The sequence below is a fragment of the Emydura macquarii genome, unplaced genomic scaffold (assembly GCF_026122565.2).
Source record: "Emydura macquarii macquarii isolate MOO-44397 ecotype Brisbane River unplaced genomic scaffold, CSIRO-AGI_Emac_v2 contig_2422, whole genome shotgun sequence".
Classification (NCBI taxonomy): domain Eukaryota; kingdom Metazoa; phylum Chordata; order Testudines; family Chelidae; genus Emydura; species Emydura macquarii.
In genome coordinates, this window is record NW_027132559.1 from 36,562,926 (window position 1) to 36,583,017 (window position 20,092).

At 43.8% G+C, this 20,092-nt stretch overlaps 1 protein-coding gene across 2 annotated transcripts in view; it reads right to left on the minus strand.

The window, feature by feature from the left end:
• The window catches only part of ITGA8 (integrin subunit alpha 8), a 164,393-nt gene extending 144,609 nt beyond the window's left edge, over positions 1 to 19,784 (minus strand). Inside the window, exons 1-2 of one of the 2 annotated variants that reach the window (XM_067562285.1) lie at positions 19,319 to 19,784; positions 18,679 to 18,803 (exon numbers count right to left, since the gene is read on the minus strand). In XM_067562285.1, the coding sequence (XP_067418386.1) occupies positions 18,679 to 18,803; positions 19,319 to 19,710 (517 nt within the window). In that variant the 5' untranslated portion in view covers positions 19,711 to 19,784. The remainder of the gene's footprint in view (positions 1 to 18,678; positions 18,804 to 19,318) is intronic. The other variant, XM_067562286.1, reaches the window with a different exon arrangement.
• Between the last annotated feature and the right edge of the window lie 308 nt (positions 19,785 to 20,092).

Sequence of the window (20,092 nt, forward strand, 5' to 3'; positions counted from 1 at the left end):
CAGATGTCAGCATAAGAGGAGCCATCTGGGTAAAGACTCCGTCCAATTATAATGCATTTCAGGTTTAATAAAAAGCAGACATCCCTTCCTTTCACCCTCAGTACTCTGAAGCAAACTGATTTCCCACATGTTCTTAAGTTATGCTCCTCCCTCACTAGTCACTCCTAATGAACTTCTCAATTTATACATAAGCAGCTTATTACCCATATCCCCTATATCTGTCTTCTCTTACTTTTGTTTCTGGTTCTTATCAAGGAATATTTCACAAGAATCAATTCTTTATATGCATTTTAAGTGAAAATAAAAACACACACACTGTCAAACCTGGAACATAGAGAGTTTTTTAATGTCATATTATATTATTTGAATTTAGGTAAATGAAAAATAAAAACATAAGAGTAAAAATTAAAGAGTCAGCATTTTCCTGAAGTTCCACACAGTGGTAGATGAAATACTTATGCTCTTTCCTATTCTAAGCAGAAGGGATACTATGCCGTTGGAGACTCTGCTGTGTGATAACTGTTGATAAATGTTATTGATATAAAGTTTCTTTCCTCCTAATTCAGTTTGTATTGGGGGATAGGAGGACTCAGCATCTGTATTTTTAAAAGCCCTTAGGACTGTGTATAAAGTCACAGGATCACAAAAACTGACCCAGAATGAATGTATGATAGTTTTGAGAAAGTTCCTTACATTTATATGAACCAGTCAAATTTGTGAAATTCTGTGCCTCGCCAATACATATTCTCTAGTACTGCAACTAGCACTTATAGAACTGGTAACAGAGACAGAAACTTTATCACATGCATACTTGTGATTTTCAGAAATAACCAGAATATATATTAAAAAATACTTTAAAATGTTTTTACCTGGAACCTATTAAAGGGCCAAAACTTTAAGAGTGTGACAGATGATGACCTTAGCAAGGCACTGCATCAGGGGAGCTGCAAAGTTCCACCCAGCCTTTGGTGCCACTCTTTTTGCTCTCCCAAAGGGGCCAGACATGCAGACACTTTCAAGCTTTCAAAGCTTCTTTTTTGATTAAACCAGCATATCCGAACATAGGCTATGTTCAAGTACGCGGTCTTGACTGAAAACAAAGCTTTTAGAGCTTGAAAATCTGCCATGGGTTTAGACTTACTGCGGCCAACCTTAGACTGACTCTGAGGACTGAATCCTCACAACCAGTTTTTAGCCTGAAAAGAGTGTTTGTTTTTATCTGCATTTGGGCCGATTGTATTCAAATATGAATAAAAGCTATGCTTTACAAACAACCCCTCCTGTTAAAGAATCGCCTCTCTGAGAATGAATCCAAGATGGTGGCTGATTTCACAGCTCCTGCAGAACCACACCATATTCTACGCTTTGTCCCATGAGGTCTTGACACCTTTAAAGCCAAGTTGCTGTATAGGAAAAGTACCTGAACTAGAGTGAGATAGCCCAATGTATCACTAGGTTTTCTAAAACCGCACAAGATTATTTCAGGGGTAAATAACACCTTTATATCTCAAAAAACAAAACAAAACCCTGGGCTTGAATGTGCCTGGCTCTGTGTAGCATTGAGGGAGAGGGCACAAGGAAAATTTCCTCATGTAGAGTTGACACGCATCTCTCTGTGACGGCCATGACCACGCACAGTCCTTGAAACCAGGCAAAGAGTATGTGAGTCTAATATCAGTCTCGCTATGGCCTGGTTTCTCCTTCCTCTATACCCAGGCCAGCACAGCTGGTACCTGTCGCAAAGCCTGCCTGAAGCACAATATGACTGTGCTTTCTCAGATATTGTACCTGTCTGAAGCACAATGCCTCAAGAGCTTCTGCTGGGGCAGCACATCTCCTCACCACCTTTGGCTGTGCCTTTAGTGTACCATTTAGCTCTTTACATACAACACTTCCTGAAGCCAAACCAGTATTTAGATGATGATAAAACATCAACTATTTCTCTCCACTTTCCCATATAAATCTACCAAAATAAAAGACCACATAAAAATGTATGCAGTGTTGTTGTAACCGTGTTGGTCCCAGGATATTAAGACCTGAAGGGAGTTCTGTGTAAACTTGAAAGCTTGTCTCTCTCACCAGCCACAGCTGGTCTAATAAAAGATATTACCTCACCCACCTTTTCTCACATAAAAATGGACACATCTGTGAATTTACCCAGACTGTGTTATTCCATTTGTACCATACACTGCATGTTTCGAGAACAGGTTTCTGTGGGAGCACAGCACGATAAAGCTACTATTTCACTGTATCATAGGTACTTATATGGCTCCCATTACGGTAGTGACTGAGCTCCTCACAATCTTTAATGTATTTATCCTCACAACACCCCTGTAATTAGAAAGTGCTATTATCCCCACTTTACATATGGGCAATTGAGGCACTGAGCGACTGAGTCACTTGCCCATGGTTACACAAAAAGTCTGTGGTGAAGCAGGGAATTGTACTAGCATCTTCCAAATCCTAGGTTAGAGCCCTAACCACTAGACTATCCTGCTTCTCTAACAATTAGAGTACATGCTCAGCTGTGCTGAATCTCCTTCGATTTGGTCCTTACTGCATACCAAATTTTGACTTAACTGGTAGTTTTGCCTGATTCAGAAGAGCAGCTTTTTAAAATGCCAAAGCAGCATGTAGTTTCCCAAACTACACTGAAGGGCAAATGCTACTCCCTTCTAGTGGGCTCCAGAGAGCAGTTCCTGCAATGAAACCCAGGTGGCTCTGTCACTCTGCTGGTCACCAGTTCCATAGGGGTTCTTTCTCCATTCTCCATAGGGGAATGCTCTTGGCAGTCTCGGATGCAGGATGGGAGGCGTCCACGGGAGAAGTGGTGCTAAGGCCAGTGGATCTGTGCCGACTACATGGATCCAGCAGACATGTCCTGCCTGGAGGATGGGAATAGCAACAATCTACGGAGCTATTGTGGCTCAACTGCTATTCCATTGATTGGGAAAAGAGGACTCTTTGCTCATGCTCTCATCTCCCAGCCTCATTACTGACAATGTGAGTTGGGTAATAAAGATCCCATGGACCAAATCGAAGATCCTCATTAAGACCTTACTCAGGGAAACACCCATTGACTTCAGCGGAGGTTTCACCTAAGCAGTGACCTCAGGATTAGGCTCATGAACAAATGAAATTGAACTATTAATAATATTCCCTGAAATGGGACCAAGTTTATGTCACATTGCAGAAATCAAGAGTTTATACAGAAAGGTTCCTTATGTCTGGCTGGCAAATGAGTCACTGAATTACCGAGTACATCTGTGTGAGTGGAAGAATTGGTTTCCATCGAGTCAAGCAAACATCACATGCTTTTTCAATCTGTTTAACAAATGATGCCATGTGGTACTTGTTGGCAGTATGACCTAGCACAGCACTTAGCCGTGGTGTGGACCAAATGCTTATGACAGTTGCATCAGTGAAACTTCCACTGAAAACATGTCATTGGTGTTATTTCAATGGGAGTTGCAGTGGTGTCACTGAGAGGAAAATTTAGCCCTGAATGGCCACATGTCCTAGAGGATCATTTCAAAGACTCCATAATTCAGCCTCCCTCATAAGTGTATGCAGCAACTCTTGTAGGAGCGTTTTTGTGGACATAAGTCCACACAGCAGTGACACACTTAAGAAAAATTTTAATCCACATAGTCAAATACAAATCTATGTTAAAATATTACAAGCCACATCTGTACACTTGAAAACTTAGAATGTAAGAGGTACACATGTAAAACCAGTATTTGCATACATGAGATCAAATTTAGCCCTTCAGGAGTAGGTACTATTCCCATTTGGCTCACCAAGTGAATTATTGCACCTATGAGCAGTCAAGCATGCAACTATCTGCTTTGCTTCTGCAAAAGTTTATTTACATGGATAAATGCAGGATTTGCACACTGAATGGGTATATATGCAAATGTTTGCTGGTGTAGTTCTGATTTGCATATTTAGTTATTTTATTTATTTAGATTTAAAAATATATATATTTCAAAATCCCCTTTCCAAAAGCCCCACGACACCTATTAAAAATTTGAAACAACTTAAACAAAATCAAACACAGCAATATTCTCAAACCAAAGAAGGATGAAAAAAGCTCCAACTCAAATCACTGATCCCAGCTATACAATACATCCCCAATACTTCCACCCAAAAACTCCCCTCTCCCCACAAAAACCTGATAAAAAAAGAATAACTTTATGTGGTCTCTGTGGGAGTAATACTTTGCATTTCTTATGCACCCTTCAACAGCCTCGCCTGCACTCTGCCCATTAATCCACGTCCACCTAGACTACTTGTAACATTCCAACCCCCTATGCAGCTGTCAAACTTCTACTGCTGCTCTTTTAAACTTCAACCCAACAGAAAAATGTTCCCTTCTGACTCTTCCAAATGGGGTACTTCTCCCCAGGAATTACTGCAGTTCAAGTTAGGTAATATTCAGATCTATATCTTGTGACTCATTGGAACTAGAGGAGAGAGCTCTTTATCCTTAAAAAGCCAGGAATTCCCATTTCTAATTACATAACATTTATTTACATGGTATCGAGCTCTTACCTCTCTTACTTTTGAGGCACAGTCTAAGACTTTTTAAAAAAACCGTTCCCTTTTTTCTAAAATGTTAGGGAAACCTTGCAGGAAATAGGTTTGTTGGGATCCCAAAGTGACTGTGAACTGTTACTGCTGAACCAGAGCCAGCACTAGGCACAAGCAGACTAAGCAATTGCTTAGACCCCAAGCAGCTCAAGTGGCCCTCTATTTGTTTTTTATTATGTGTTGGGGGGAGGGGGAATATTCCTGCTTAGGACCTCCAAATAGCTAGCACCACTTCAGTACTAAATACCTTGATGAAAACCTGTTCCTTCTGCTCTTAGCAGAGACTTTGTGGACTAAGCAGAAGCACCTATGGCTAATACTCCAGTGGCCACACTGCAGATCCACTTCCCATTCTTAGTTTTCATTCTGATCCAGTAACCTCCAATCCCGTAACCTCTATAGATGAGATCATTCCCACCTGATACTGTATACAGCCATTGGATTTCCCTTCCACTCCCCCAATAGACCATGCTCGTCAGCTCTCTGGCTTTCTGCAGGTGCAGGAGGAGGAGACACATTAGTGCATAGCTTCTCATTTGGGACATCTCTACACTACAAATGTTTGCCAATCCAAGCTACAGCAGCACAAAGCCACTGCAGTTAGTATATCGCTTGTGTGCATGCATACCTACGTTGGCACTATGCATACTCACCTGGAATGCTTGTTTCTTTGTACGGTGTCATGCTTTGTGTAGGTAACCTACTGTCCGACTCTCCACCATTCAACATACTGTCTTTTGGGAAGTTTTGGCAGTGCATGGTGGGGCAGAAATGAGTCTTGCAGAGTCAAGCTCCCATCATGCATCTTTCTCCACCCCATAATGCCATCACTATCCCTCAATTTCTGTGCCTATTTTGAAAATCCCATGAACCCACATGAGACTTTTCGCAGTTCACCATCTCTGACAGAAGCCTGGAGTCTCCACAGCTCTGCACTACTGCCATGATCATTACAAGCACAGGATGCATAATCCTCTGATATTTGCAGAGCCAAAGGAAGAGCCATAGGGAACATGATGATAGCCAGGCAGTCAGACTGCTATGGGATATAGCGAGAACCAATTCAAGGTTGTTAGTGGCATTCATAGAGCAGCTGCAGGTGGTGGAGCATCACACCTGGGCCCGAGAGATGAGCACTTAGTGGTGGGATTGTATCGTAATGCAGGATTGGGATGACAAGCAGCGGCTGCAGAACTTTTGGATGCACAAGGCCAAATTACTGGATCTGTGTGCCAGACTTGCTCCAGCCTTCTAGCACAGGGACACCAGAATGAGAACTTCACTGACAGTGGAAAAGCAAGTGCTGATCATACTGTGGAAACTTACAATGCCAGATTAATATTGGTCAATGGGAAATCATTTTGCATTTGAAAAATCCATTGTAGGGGCCATTGTCATGCGAGTGTGCAGGCCATTAATTGTCTCCTCCCACATAGGCCTGGGACTCTTGGCAATGTGCAGGACACAATGGATGAATTTAGAGCAATGGGGATCCTGAACTGCAGTGGTGCAAGAGATAGCACCAGACCACCATGCCACAGAGTACCTCAACAGAAAGGGCTATTTTTTTTATGGTTATGCAAGCTTCACTGACATCCATGTTGGCTGCTCAGGGAAGTGCATGACTCTCATATCTTTAAAACACAGAACTGTTAAGAAATCTACAAACAGCAACTTTCTTTTCCAACCGGTGTGTTACCATTGGTGACGTTGAAATGCCAGCAGTGATCTTGGGGGACCCTACCTACCCCTTGAGCCCCTGACTCATGAAGCTGTACACCAGTCACCTGGATGCACCAAAGAAAGATTCAATTTCTGGTTCAGCAGGTGCAGAATGACAGTTGTATGTGCTTTTGGTAGATTGAAGAGACTCTGGCGTTGTGTATTCACAAGATCGGTTCTCAGTGAGAAGAACATCCCAATGGTTATAGTTGCCTGCTGTGGCCCGCATAATATCTGTGAAGCAAGTGAGAAAAATTGTTGCTAGGATGGAGACTGGAGGTGGAGCTCTCCAACTGAGTGTCTGCTGAGTTAGAACAGCCCGACGCAAGGGCTATCAGAATAGCTCAATGTGGAGCTATTATGACTCAGGGAGGATTTGAAAGAGCACTTCAGCAGCAAGCCACAGTAATGCGTTGTGGTGAACTGTGCTCTACCTGGCCCTACAGCTTGGGGGCCTGCTAAGAACTGTGTGGTGCTTGGTTCACATCTACGAATATAACAGTGAAAAAGCACCTTTTAATTTGATGGTGTTTGCTGTACATTTACGGTTATTACATTGTGTTTGTCATTGATCCTATGAGCTGTGTCATTCTGTACAGTAACGAGTAAGTGGCTGTTTTCAGAACTGCTAGGTACTGTGCAGCATATGTTGGGAACTACTAAAGATGAATTATTTTCCAAACAATAGAGTTTTATTGAGTAACAAAAGAAGAATTCTGTGCAAGTTAGAAGCAAACATATTAAAACCTTAATGAATTTATGGAACAGAGCCTAAAAAAGGGGAAGGAACATTCATTTCCTTTTTAGCTACACATTCATCAACCATGGTTCTCAGAAGTCAGTGTATGAGAAGCTGGGTTGCCCTTAATGTCCCCCAGGGTGGAGGGATTGGGGTAAGATGCAGCCCCTGATGCCAGTTTGAATGTTGAGGGGGTCTGTAGTGAGGTGCTACACTGGGATTCTCCAGGGACTGCAAAAAGAGGCAAGCCCAGGATTATTGAACCTGTAGGTCCTGTCACGGGGTGCCTCCCTCACCACTGGACTAGTGCCTCTTCCTGGTCACTCTGGGGATTAACTCGAGGCAGATGCCCCTGCCCATGGTTGGCACACCATCACTCTGACTCTCCATCTGATCTGTGGACTCTCTTTCAGCCTCAGGAACTTCAGCATCCCCTTCACGAGTCAGTCCTTCGGCTAGGTGGCTCTGTGTTTCCCCTTCCCGGGGTCAGTTCATCGCAGTCCATTCATCCAGCCACTTCCCTCAGTACCCCCTGCTCTGGGTCCCAATCCGGGGATCCTGTAGTTGGCAGCCATGTGCTACATCCCCTCCAACTGCCCAGTACATTTTCCTTGGCCACTTGCCCATGGACCCAGCATGTTCTTCACCCTTCCTTCAGGGCCTCAGCCACTCAGTCCTAGCAGCCAACCAAGAGCTCCCTTTCGCCCCCCCAGTCCCTGCCAGCAACTGTTCTGTGCTAGCAATTCTTCTACCTGATAGGAACCCAATTTTTCCCCTTGGAGCTCAAGGCAGCAATCGCCTGGCTCTGCAGCTACTTTTAAATGAGCCCTGCTGAGCCTGGATTGGTTGCTTCCTGCAACCCCTCTCTGATTGGCTGCGCCCCATGCAACCACTCTAGGACATTTGGAGGACTCACCTCCAATTCTCCCTCCTGGGGTTAACCTCTTCCACGCCTGTTTGGGGTAAACACTCTATCACAAGTCCACAAGAGTCTGCAGCACCTGTGTTTGCTGCTGGACAAGCCCCATCATGTCCTGGTGCATCTCCCTCTCTGACTTCTGGGCCTCTTCCCTCTCCGCTATTTTCTTGTCCTTACAGTATACAGTAGTCATGCTTCAGGGCCTCTATTCATGGTGTGATGCAGCACTGGCTTGCAAGATCTCACTGAACCTGTCATCCCAAGTCCTCTTCTTTCTCATCCTTATCTGGCTCAAGCATTCCGCAAGTGTGGAGGGAGAATCCCTCAAGGCTGTAATGGCAGCAGCTACAGATAAAACACACATTGTCAGTATAGCCACAATGGAAAGTAAAAGTTAAGATTCAGAACTTCCTTGCTCCCCTAAAGTTTTAAACAAGGCATGCTTATTGACACTTCTGTGTTGGAGTGCTTGTGCATGGCACCACTCACAGCTCCAACCATGGTAAATTTGCCCCATCCGGGGTGAGGGAAATTAGGAGGGAACTGCTCGGTTGCATGAAACGGAATATAGGACAATGGCACTGAATACTGGCACCATTTTTCACAGATGGAGATAATTTTAGCTGATATCTCGTTTCTGAGGCTAACAAAGGCATACGGAGCACAGCTGCTAATGGTGTCCCGAAGACACCCAGGTCCAGATGCTACTAGTCTGTGTACTGAAATGGTGCCTGCTGAAGTTATCAATGAGTGTCATGGGAAAGTTCCCTACCATAGAGGAAGAAATGTGGCTGCCATCCCTAGAAACCTTTGGGAGAGGATTGCAGAATACTTGCATGAAAATTTTATCGCGATGTCTCAGGAGGATTCAAGGGACATTCCTGAACACATAAACAAACTGCTTCACATAGCCCCCCATCCTACCTAACTCTACAGGGGAATTAAAAGCTGATATCAACTCTACCTGTCTTTGTTGTACCGCTATCTCCCTTCTAGTATGAGTAAGTTAATGACATAGCTATCGACTTTTCCTTCTAAGTTGGGGGAGGCATCACTGTTATGGGAAATAAATTTACACACTTACCCATAGTCCCTTCCCCTACATCAGGCTTGCCCATGCTCAACTGCTGGGACTGACTGGATTGCAGTGGAGTCTCAAACAGATCCTGACTCACGGCATAGTTTGACTCGCTGGTCACATGTCCCTCCTCCTTCTCTTCCTCCTCATTGTTCATGCCAGGGGCCTGTGGCTCGGGATCCTTGGAGGTATCCATGGTGGTAGTGGGTTATCCACCGAGTATGACATGCAAATCTTTGTAAAAGCAGCAGGTCTGCAACTCAGCACTGGAATGACTGTTGGATTCCCTGGCCTTCTGGTATTTCTTCCACAGTTCCTTCGCTTTCATGCAGCACTGCTGCTAATCCCTGTTGTATCCTTTTTCTTGCATCCCCCATGCAATCTGATTATAGATGTCCACATTTCTATGGCTGGTCCATAGCTGTGCTTTCACAATCTCTTCTCCCCAAGGGCCCAAGAGATCCAATATCTCCTGTCTGCTGCAAGCCAAAGTGCATCTGGAGCGTGTAGCCGGCATGGTCAGCTGGTCAGTTGCGCACAACAGTGAAGAGATGCTAGGTGTGCTCACCAAACTGGACAATCAGGAAAAGCCATTAAAAGATTCACAGGATTTTAAAGGGGGAGCAGGAGGCTTCCATTCTCCATGATCCTGTGTAGTGGAGTTCACAACTGTGACCAGAGAGCTCAAGATTGGGCATTGTGGAATAGCTGCTGGAGGATTGCTAGGGTTGACTTAGGTAACGCAGTGTTAACGTTTGCACTGCATTGACCTAAGTACATTGACCATGGCTCAATGTTGCTCAGGGAGGTGATTTTACTATGTCGGTGCAATGGAGAGCTTACATCAGTGGGAATCAGATTTAAGCATAGACATATGCACAACTAGGTCAACGCAAGGTGGCCTACATCGACCTAACTTTGTGCTGTAGACCAGGCCTTAGTCACCCATATTCCTTCTTAACATTCACATCAACATTGATTTTAGGTTTTTCACACAGAGGGCCAGAGCACAATTACAAGGGTAGGAACTAGAATCTAACGAACCAGGGTCTAGTGGGCCAAGCACAGAGGCAATAACCAGTCCTGTTGGACATGGGGAGAGGAGACTGACTTTAGAAAAGTCAGCTCACTTCCTCATGCCTCACTTTCTGCATCTGTACAATGGAGGTAATGATACTGACCTCCATTATATAGTGCTTTGAGATCTGTGGATGAAAAGCATTAGATATTATTATTCTTTTTATTAGTGTTTTGGGGCAGTTAAATCTCTTGGAATTATCATGAGATTGATTATTTTTAAATTAATCTCATTTTGCATAAGTGGCTTTAAATTTTTTTTTTATTGTGCATTAGATTTAATTCATGCTAGTTATTTTAATTTAATTGGGCCATAGCCAGAAATTTTTATTCCATTTTTACTCTTTCCTGACTCTGGGAAATTATCATTGAAGTCAATAGGAGTTAAATTACTTTTTCCTTTTACTCCTTAAAATGTGATTGGGACTGGTAAAATAAACCATATATATGCCATAAATCAGAACCCTACATGGGAATCATTAAGCTCATGGTAAGGCAAAACCAGTGTTGCTGAATCAATGGTGTCAGAATTTGAAGGTGGGGTGAACTTTTTCTCCTCTAATATTTTCTCTTGAGATGAAAATCCTATTTTATAAACAGGATTCTAAATTTCCCACTGGATTTTACCATCTTTACAGTTAATAATTTTTTCATATAACCAAATCTCCTGAGTCTCACAATGCGCCTTTTCCTTCTACAGTGCCTGGGTTTTGTTACAATCAGCTTAGCTTCTGGCCAAACTGGCTCATGTTTTCCCTCAACTGCACACTTGGCCAGGACTAACTTAGACAACTCCTCCCCTTTATTCCTGACAGGCTATTCATATTCTACAGTTAGTTTGAAAAACACAACCTATACAACCAATATGTGATGAAGCACACTCACAGGAGAGATAGAACGTGCCGAATCCTGGAAGACTGGCAAATTCATACCCCATCAATGCTGCCTTTTTAAAGTTTTGTCCATCATATACCTAAATCATTTTACAATGTGTTTTAAAATGAGTTTTTGAAATGTGTTGTTAGTTTTCCAATAGATCTGATGTATAAATAGTTAGGGTGGGGATTCAAGTTCGGTCCTGAGTTGCAAGATGTTCTGGATGCTTTGGAAATAAAACACTTAATCAAATAGGGGGAAAGATCTCTGCAAGTTGCCCTTCTGCTACCCCTTCTGGTCACCATAAGTAACAGCGCCCATATTAGTACTTGCAAGCCAGTTCTCACCTTCAAAACACAAGCAATAAGTAATTAACCCTCCCACAGCTACAACCTAAGTGGGTTATCTTAGCCCCATTTCAGAGATGGAGAAACAAGCAAAGAAGTTGTGACTTGCTGAAGGTGAAAGAGGGAATTTGTTTCAGAATCAGGATAGGAACTTAAGAATTCCTGATTGCCTGTCCAGTGCTCACATCACACTAGAACATGTACCCCTGATCTCACCTCCCTCTCATATGTTCCAAAGAGAGTCACTCCAGCCTTTCACTGCTGAAGGGTAGGTCAGTGCAACATGACACCTTTAAGGGGGAGGGAGGAAGGGGAAAAAGAGGGAACAAAGTGGAGAATCCTCAAAGATATCCTCTCACCTCCCCACTGGAGCAAAGCACATACATCATGAAGGGAGTTAATTGCTGTTGTTGCTTTGCAATTAAGTCATCTTAGTGCCTTGGAGAAGTACTGGATTGACTGATCTGAAAAATTAAGTCTCCTTACCTTTCCACAAGCTAGGTATTAACATTCACAAATATGCAAGTCACATGCCATAAAACACTGCAAGGGTCTAGAATTTGAGTTACTTTTATTATTTGTGGATGAAAATCATCATTACTTGACAGATTTACATATTTTTATGTGATATAAGACAGGTGGGGATAATCCACTGTACAACAGTTGAGACTATCTCTTGTGATCCTGATTTTTCTACATAAATATGATCATGCTGCAGATATTCTTTGTCTCAGTTGGATGACTTTCTGCCTAACTGGCTGTAGTCTGGTACACAGATATTGGTAGCAGAACACTAAGGAGCCCATTGTGTTTGGCAGCTGAAACAAGGCCATTTGAAGCAGTGACAGACATTTAAAGCTAGCTTCATATCCATTACTAGGTACTGGCTGACCACTGGCTACTTACTTAATGATATTTACATTTAGTAACTCCTCCCTCTGTCACATTTGTAAATGTGGGATTTTAGTTTCTGAAAATGTAGCAGGAATGCTCCCAAAGATTTGCCTTTTGACATTTACAGCCTCCATCAGGCAAGGGGTAAAGTTTAGCCCTTAATATCATGCCATTTATCACTGTTAGCTGCACCTCTGTTCCCTTCCTGATCTTTCTGAGTGCATCTCCCGGTTGTTGGGCCTGGGGTGGAATTCTGCAATTCTCACACTCAGACCCTGGGATTACCCAGCAGGGCTACCCATCCTTACCCAGCTGGTCTGACTTTATTCATCCCCTGCTTCTCTTCCCTTTGGGAATCCATGACCAGTGTTGTATTCAGTGATCAGACAGCCTTCTTAAACCAAAGTATTGTTTATGTTAACACTGGGAAGAAAGCATTTAGAGAAAAAGAATTTTAAAACAAAGTGTACACACATCTATCTTACCTAAAGTCTGACTGTTCCCTGATGGTATTCTAGGAAGGTCTAACTTCTTCAGACTCCAGCAGGTGATCATCTCTCAGTCTGATTCCCCTCAGCAATTACCCCTCTCTTTTGAGAGAGTTTTGCTTTTTAAACCTGTCATACTTCATTTGATCTTGTGGTTCCAAGGCCCCTTCCTGTCCAACATTGTCTTCTAACAACCCTAAAGTGTTGTGGAGAAGAGGCTTATCTTGAGCCATTCTTCTTCCCTTCCTGCTTCTTTTTCCTTACAACTCCATATTAAACTAAACCCACACATTCAGACAGTAAACATCTCAATAACCATGTCAACACACAGTTATCATAAACTATTACAGAGCAGCTGTAATTAACATCCCACTATGAAGTTAGCATGTGACATAATACAGCTTGACCCTTGACTGAGGTTATTTCACCATACTTGTCAGGTCTCTCTTTTTTCTCCATATTTGAACAAAGGGAGGATATTAATAGCATTAATAAAAATACTTCACATTGAAGCATTTGGGATGTTGCTGACGAATGAACCATGCTTGAAATTCAAGTCAGAGACTTGAAGGTCAGAAGGGTCCATGATGATCATCTAGTCTGATCTCCTGCACATTGCAGGCCACAGAACTTCACCCATCCACTCCTGTAATAGACCCATAACCTCTGGCTGAGTTACTGAAGTCCTCAAATCATGATTTAAATACTTCAAATTACAGAAAATCCACCATTTACATTAGTTTAAACCTGCAAGTGACCCATGCCACATGCTGCAGAGGAAGGTGAAAAACCCCCAGGGTCTCTGCCAGTCTGATCCAGGGGAAAATTCCTTCCTAACCTCAAATATGGCACTCAGAGCCTTAGCATGTGGGCAAGACCCACCAGCCAGACACCTGAGAAAGAATTATCTGTAGTAACTCAGAGTCCTCCCCAGCTAGTGTCCCATTATCAGCCACTGGAGATATCTGCTGCTAGCAGTCACAGAGCGGCTGTATGCCATTGTAGGCAGTCTCATCATACCATCCCCTCCATAAACTTATCAAGATCAGTCTTGAAGCCATTTAGATTTTTTGCTCCCACTGCTTCTTTTAGAAGGCTGTTCCAGAACTTCACTCCTCTGGTGGTTAGAAACCTTCACCTAATTCAACAAGCCTAAACTTGTTGATAGTCAGATTATATCCATTTGTTCTTGTGTGCACATTAATGGGACCTTAAATAACTCCTCTCCCTCCCTGGTATTTATCCCTCTGATATATTTATAAAGAGCAATCATATCTCCCCTCAGCCTTCTTTTGGTTAGGCTAAACAAGCCAAGCTCTTTGAGTCTTCTCCCATAAGGTAGGTTTTCCATTCCTCAAATCATCCTAGTAGCCCTTCTCTGCACCTGTTCCAGTTTGAATTCATCTTAAATATGGGAGACCAGAATTGCACACAGTATTCTAGGTGAGGTTCACCAGTGCCTTGTATAATGGCACTAACTCTTCTCTGTTTCTACTGGAAATATCTCGCTGAATGCATCCTAGGACTACATTAGTCTTTTTCAAAGTCACATTACATTGGCAGCTCATCGTCATCCTGTGATCAACCAATACACCCAGGTCTTTCTCTTCCTCTATCACTTCCAAATGATATGTCCCCAGTGCATTGCAAAAATTCTCATTGTTAGTCCCTAAATGCATGACCTTGCACTTTGCACTATTAAATTTCATCCCATTTCTATGATTCCCATTTACAAAGTCATCCAGATCTTCTTGTATGCTATTCTGGTCCTCCTCTGTACTGGCAATACCTCCCGACTTTGTGTCATCTGTAAATTTTATTAGCACACTCCCACTTTTTGTGTCAAGATTAGTATTAAAAATATTAAATAAGATTGGTCCCAAGAACAATCCCTGAGGAACTCCATTAGTTACCTCCCTCCAGCCTGACAGTTCACCTTTCAATATGACCTGTTGTAGTCTGCCCTTTAACCAGTTCCTTATCCATCTTTCAGTTGTCATATTAATCCTCATCTTCTCCAATTTAACTAATAATTTCCCATGTGGATCTGTATCAAATGCCTTACTGAAATCTAAGTGGATTGGATCTATTGAATTTCCTTTGTCTAAAAAATCAATTATCTTCTCAAAGAATGAGATCAGGTTGGTCTGGCACGATCTACTTTTCATAAAACAATTACTGTTCACCTCTACGTCCTTAGCTACTTTCTCTTTCAAAATTTGTTCCATGACCTTGCATATAATTAAGGTCAAATTAACGGGCCTGGTATTTCTCAGATCGCTTTTTTTTCCTTTTCTTAAAAGCAGGAACTATATTAGCAATTTTCCAGTCATATAGTACAACCCCAAAGTTTACAGATTCATTACAAATCCTTGCAATTTTATGTGCCAGTTTCCTTTAATATTCTGGGATGGAGATTATCTGGCTCCCCGATTTAGTCCCATTAAGCGGTTGAGTTTGACTTCCACCTTCAATGTGGTAAGTCTATTCACCTTGTGTAGGTAGTAAAATTCTTTGCATAATTACATGCAAGTGCTACATAGCCAAATAATAGTGGCCACTTACACAATTTATTTCCAACAACAAAGCACAGCTATTATGAGAGCAATAATGTCCTGCTTTGCAATGATCACATACTACATTGCTTGGGTGATGAAGTACACACTGAGATACTGTTCACAAGGTAATTCCAAATTTGTGTAAATCAGAAGTATTATTATGGCTCTTTGGTGAAGGGCACTTATGGAAAGCACTCTCATTCAATGAGCATTCCCTTGTTTCTCTTTTTCAAGTTTGATGGTCTCTGTTGGCAGTACAAGTGAGAATAGCATCCAAGTGTGCTTCTCTCATTTATTATAATAATACAAGTGAATTGCTCGTGTGTCAAGGGGAGACTAGCCCCCCAGAATGAGAATGGCAAAGACTTGCTATGCTCATAATTTAGGGAAATTTTAGATTTAGCATTGCCATTTAAGTGGTATGTAATGTGCTCGCTCTCTCTCTCTCTGTCTGGCCATGTCTATACTGATGGCGGCAAATTCACCGCCACCAGATCGATCTTTCTGGATTGATTGAGCGGTCAGTGTAGACCCGCTCAATCGTTCAGGAAGTCGATGCTGGTAAACCACCCCTTCAAGTAACATAATGTTGCGTTGACGGGAACACACAGTGCAGTGTAGACAGAGCGCAGAAGGGAAGCAGAGCAGTCGACGTGAGTTACGCAAGCTACTCTGCGTAATTTGCATAACTCCCGTTGACTGCCGCCGAATCTCCAGGTAAGTGTAGACCAGGGATCTCTCTCCACATTAGTTTCTATTCTGGTTTTAGGGAAGCAGATCATTAATTATCCAGCAGTTTGTTTTCCTTTTATTGTACTTAGCACACTTGACTGAAACAGCAGCTAATACGGGACTAGGTCCAAGAAAAAAGGTGAGTTTTGTATAAAAAGGCAACAAAATGAAAGCTTAGAGCTCTGAAATAGTTTATTTATTTTTTCTCTCTCTCCTCTGTTTTTGGAAGCTTATTTCCATCCCTTTGATGTCAGCAAATTCAATGCCTTTTACAAAGCTACTGCTCTGTGCGAAACATTCCCTTTTAAAAATGAAAGCCAGTAGATTTACTACACTCTTAATAAATGAAACATCCAAATATGGGAGAAAGGATGGTCTTGTGGTTAAGGCACTAAACTGGGATGAAGGGGACAAATTCCCAGCCCCAGTATAGACTTCCTGTGTGATCTTGGGCAGCACTAAATAATTTGTTTCTGTGTCTCAGCTTCTCCCTGTAAAATGGGAATAATACTACCTCCCAGGGGTATTGCAAGGATAAATTCATTAGTGAGTCTGAGGTATTCATACAGTGACAGAGGTCATATAAGTACCTAGATAGGCAGAATAGGCTGAAGACATCTGTAATATTTAACAAACCATTGGTTGTGTCCCATTACAGCTACAAACACAAAAAAGGGAAATACATTAAAAAAGATTTAAAACAATATCTTCCAGGCTAAAGGCCATATTATTTGCTTTGCTTTGGGGTACAGAAGAGATAAAAAGGAACAGAAGACCTGCTCATATAGCTGAAAATATTCTGGAGAGAAAGGGAACTGAACGTAAATGGCATCATTCCCAAGCAAGGTAATCAATGTTAGGTTACAAATGTGTGAACAAATTAATGCTGACTGAATCAGTGATGACATATGCAAAGCACTCTGTCCATCCAGTGCCCTCGCTTCAGCCTATGTTTGCATTAATTGATATATACAGTACATACCCTCGTACCCTTTCCTTTCTCTTCTCTCCAGCCCCTACAGACACAGGGTTTTGCCTTGCTTCTGTGGACTCCCTGACAACACTCCATGCTTCAGTTTAGTGCTCTGGAAAACTTTGGGGCTGACTACCGTGGAAAATGAAGGTCTCTTATCTGGTTACAAACTAGCATTTGCATGGCACAGCCTAAAACCCCTGCTGTGTCCATGTAGTCAATCTCTTGTGGCCATGCCTTCTACCTACTCCAGACAACAGCTCTCTCACAAACTTTGTGACTGGTAACTTGTGGAACCTTCCTGAGTCTGTTTAGCTACCCACTGTGGTGTTTTCTGCACAAAGTTCACTGTAATCATTTTCCAAGATAACATTCAAATGTAATGGATTCTCACTTTGGATTAAGCTTCAGATTCAAAGCTTGAAAATAATTTATATTTAAACACATGGTGCTGCACTCTAAGCATCTGTGGGTGTTATTTACCCAGATGTAAATATTAGGGGTGTTGGAAATATTTTTCCTGTGTGTGTGTGTGTATATATATATATATATATATATATACACACACACACACACACACACACACACACACATACATACAGGCATATACAAAAATATATACACATAGCACAAGGGACATGTACTGTGTATACATCTACATACATAAAGAATTAGAGACCATATATATGTTACTACAGTATATATCCAAGTATTGCAGGTGTACTGTAATGTTTACAATACAGTAAGCTAGGATTCTCTCACACATGCACATTCACGTGCACACACACACACAGAGCTTGGGACCTGTGTTGCTGATTTGTTAGATATAGAGAAGTTCTTTGAAATTCATTTATGTTCATAGAAATAGACTATTGAGTACATGAATATTTGTATGAAGAATAAACACTAAAATTAAAAACCATCTGATGAATCATAACTTTCGTTTCTAAAGACTCGATTGTATACGTCTGCCTACATCAAACCATTCAATTTAACTGTTTTTGGAAACACTAGGTTTAAATTATTTTCAAGGGCTATAAAGAGAAAACATAAACAGCCTGAATTGTTTAAAATGTGTGTTCCCTTTAATTAAATAAGAAACATCTGTCCTGCGATTTTGAATGTGGATGTAATCTATCCACATTATGTCTACATCAGTTTGCATCCAACATCCATTATTTTGAAAGAAAATTCTTCCTTTCTGTAAAAAATTAAATAAGCACGCAGCATAAGGTACTGCCAGCGTCTGAATGGGCAGAAAATCCCTTGTGGAGTACAGCACTGAAGACCAACAACCAATTTCCACGGTTCAGAGGAGTAGGTGAAACATGGAATTTTGTCTTCCGAATATTTGCAATCGGATATTGCCTTTTAAAGTGTTAAATGCAATCCAAACACCTTTCATTAAAATTTAAGGAAAACGGAGTCGTTGAGATAAACCACGCACAAACCCCGACAAATCATGCGATTGTTATTTCTATAGGGACCATTAAACACTTCCCCATCCGCACACACAATCCGAGAGTGGAGTTTCTCCAGGGAACCTCACACACGCCGATGGGACTGACAGACATAAGTGCACGGAGCGTGGAATCAACTCGCAGTAAGTGAGGGGTGACTTTAGCAATACAATACAACGCAAAAACACGCTGTGCGTTACATGCATATCAGGAGCTACTTACTAGTAGTATCAAAGGGGATCTGTCTGCACTCAGCGGCTGGCCAAGGACAGTAATACACCGCTCCCCCTTCCTTTATATCCGGCTGTGTAGTATTGGCTTTGGGAGCACCGACCAGGACACTCACTCTGTGATAAAGATGAACGGATGATGGCAGATCATTTATGCAAACATCACCGCCACAGCGTGACACGGGGACGGGCAGAAATCAGGGGACCCCTTTGCCCACAGAAGGATCACACTCTCTCGGCACCCCGCTCTGCTTCTGTGGCCGGGGAGGGAGGGCAGCTGGCGTTGGATTTGCGGGCTGACGCGCGTGTGACAGGGAGAGGACCTGCAAAGGTCTGGCTCCAGCGAGCTGTTTGAGCCACTAAGCCATGTCCCCGATGATGAAGCCGGTTCCCAGGAGGACCCTAGCGAGCTGCCCCGGGCGCTGGAGGCTGGCTCGGACCCAGCGTGGCCCCGGCCCGCCGTAGCCCCGAAGAGTTCGGCTGATGGAGAACTTCTCCGGCGAGGCACCGCCGGGCCGGGGCGCTCTGGAACTAAGGGCCGAGGAGGGGAACGCGCTCTGGGGCTGACTCCGGGGCTGGGCAGCGGCCCGGGATGACCCCGCCCGGCCCCTCTCAGAGTCCGGGCTACTTACGTGCCGGCGGCCGGGCTGTGGAAATCCACCGCGTAGCCGAAGTAGCTGCTCTCGGGCCCGCTGTACACGGTCAGCTGCTCCTCGTCCAAGTTGAACGCCGCCAGCCCCGGCGGCCGGAGCATCCCTGGCAGCAGCAGCAGCAGCAGCAGCAGTGGCTGGGCGAGGGGTTCCCAGCGACGCCCCGGGGCCAGCATCCTCCTCCTCTGCCGCGCAGCCTTCCCCTCGGCGGGCAGGGCGGCGGGGGCAGGGCGGCGAGGCGCAGCAGGGGGGCGCGGCGGCGAGGCGGCTAGTCCGTCGGACCCGCCCGCGGCTCGGCTCCGCTCCGCAGCCCGGCGCCGCGCCGCCTCCCGCCGGGTGCCCGCAGCATCTCCGAGCCGCGGCGGCTCGCTCATTCCTCCAGGGGCCGTCGAGTGACTCCGTGACTCCCCCTGGCGGGCGGCCGCTGGGGTACAGGTAGAGCGCTCCGCCCCCGCCGGTCCCCCGGGCCGCTGGCGCCTCGGCGAGGGGACGGGACCGCGGCAAAGCCTCGAGCTGAACTTCCCCACTTGTCCCCCGCGGCAGGGGCTTAGACGTCATAGGCTCGGGCTAAAGGGAGAGAGGGGGTGTGTGTGTGTGTGTGTGAGAGAGAGAGAGAGAGTGTGTGTGTGTGTGAGAGAGAGAGAGAGAGTGTGTGTGTGTGAGAGAGAGAGAAAGCGCGAGAACCCACTTACTGGGGGTTGCCTGCTGCCCCCTGGCACATGATCCTAGGGGCTGTAGTTACCCGCACGTGAAAAG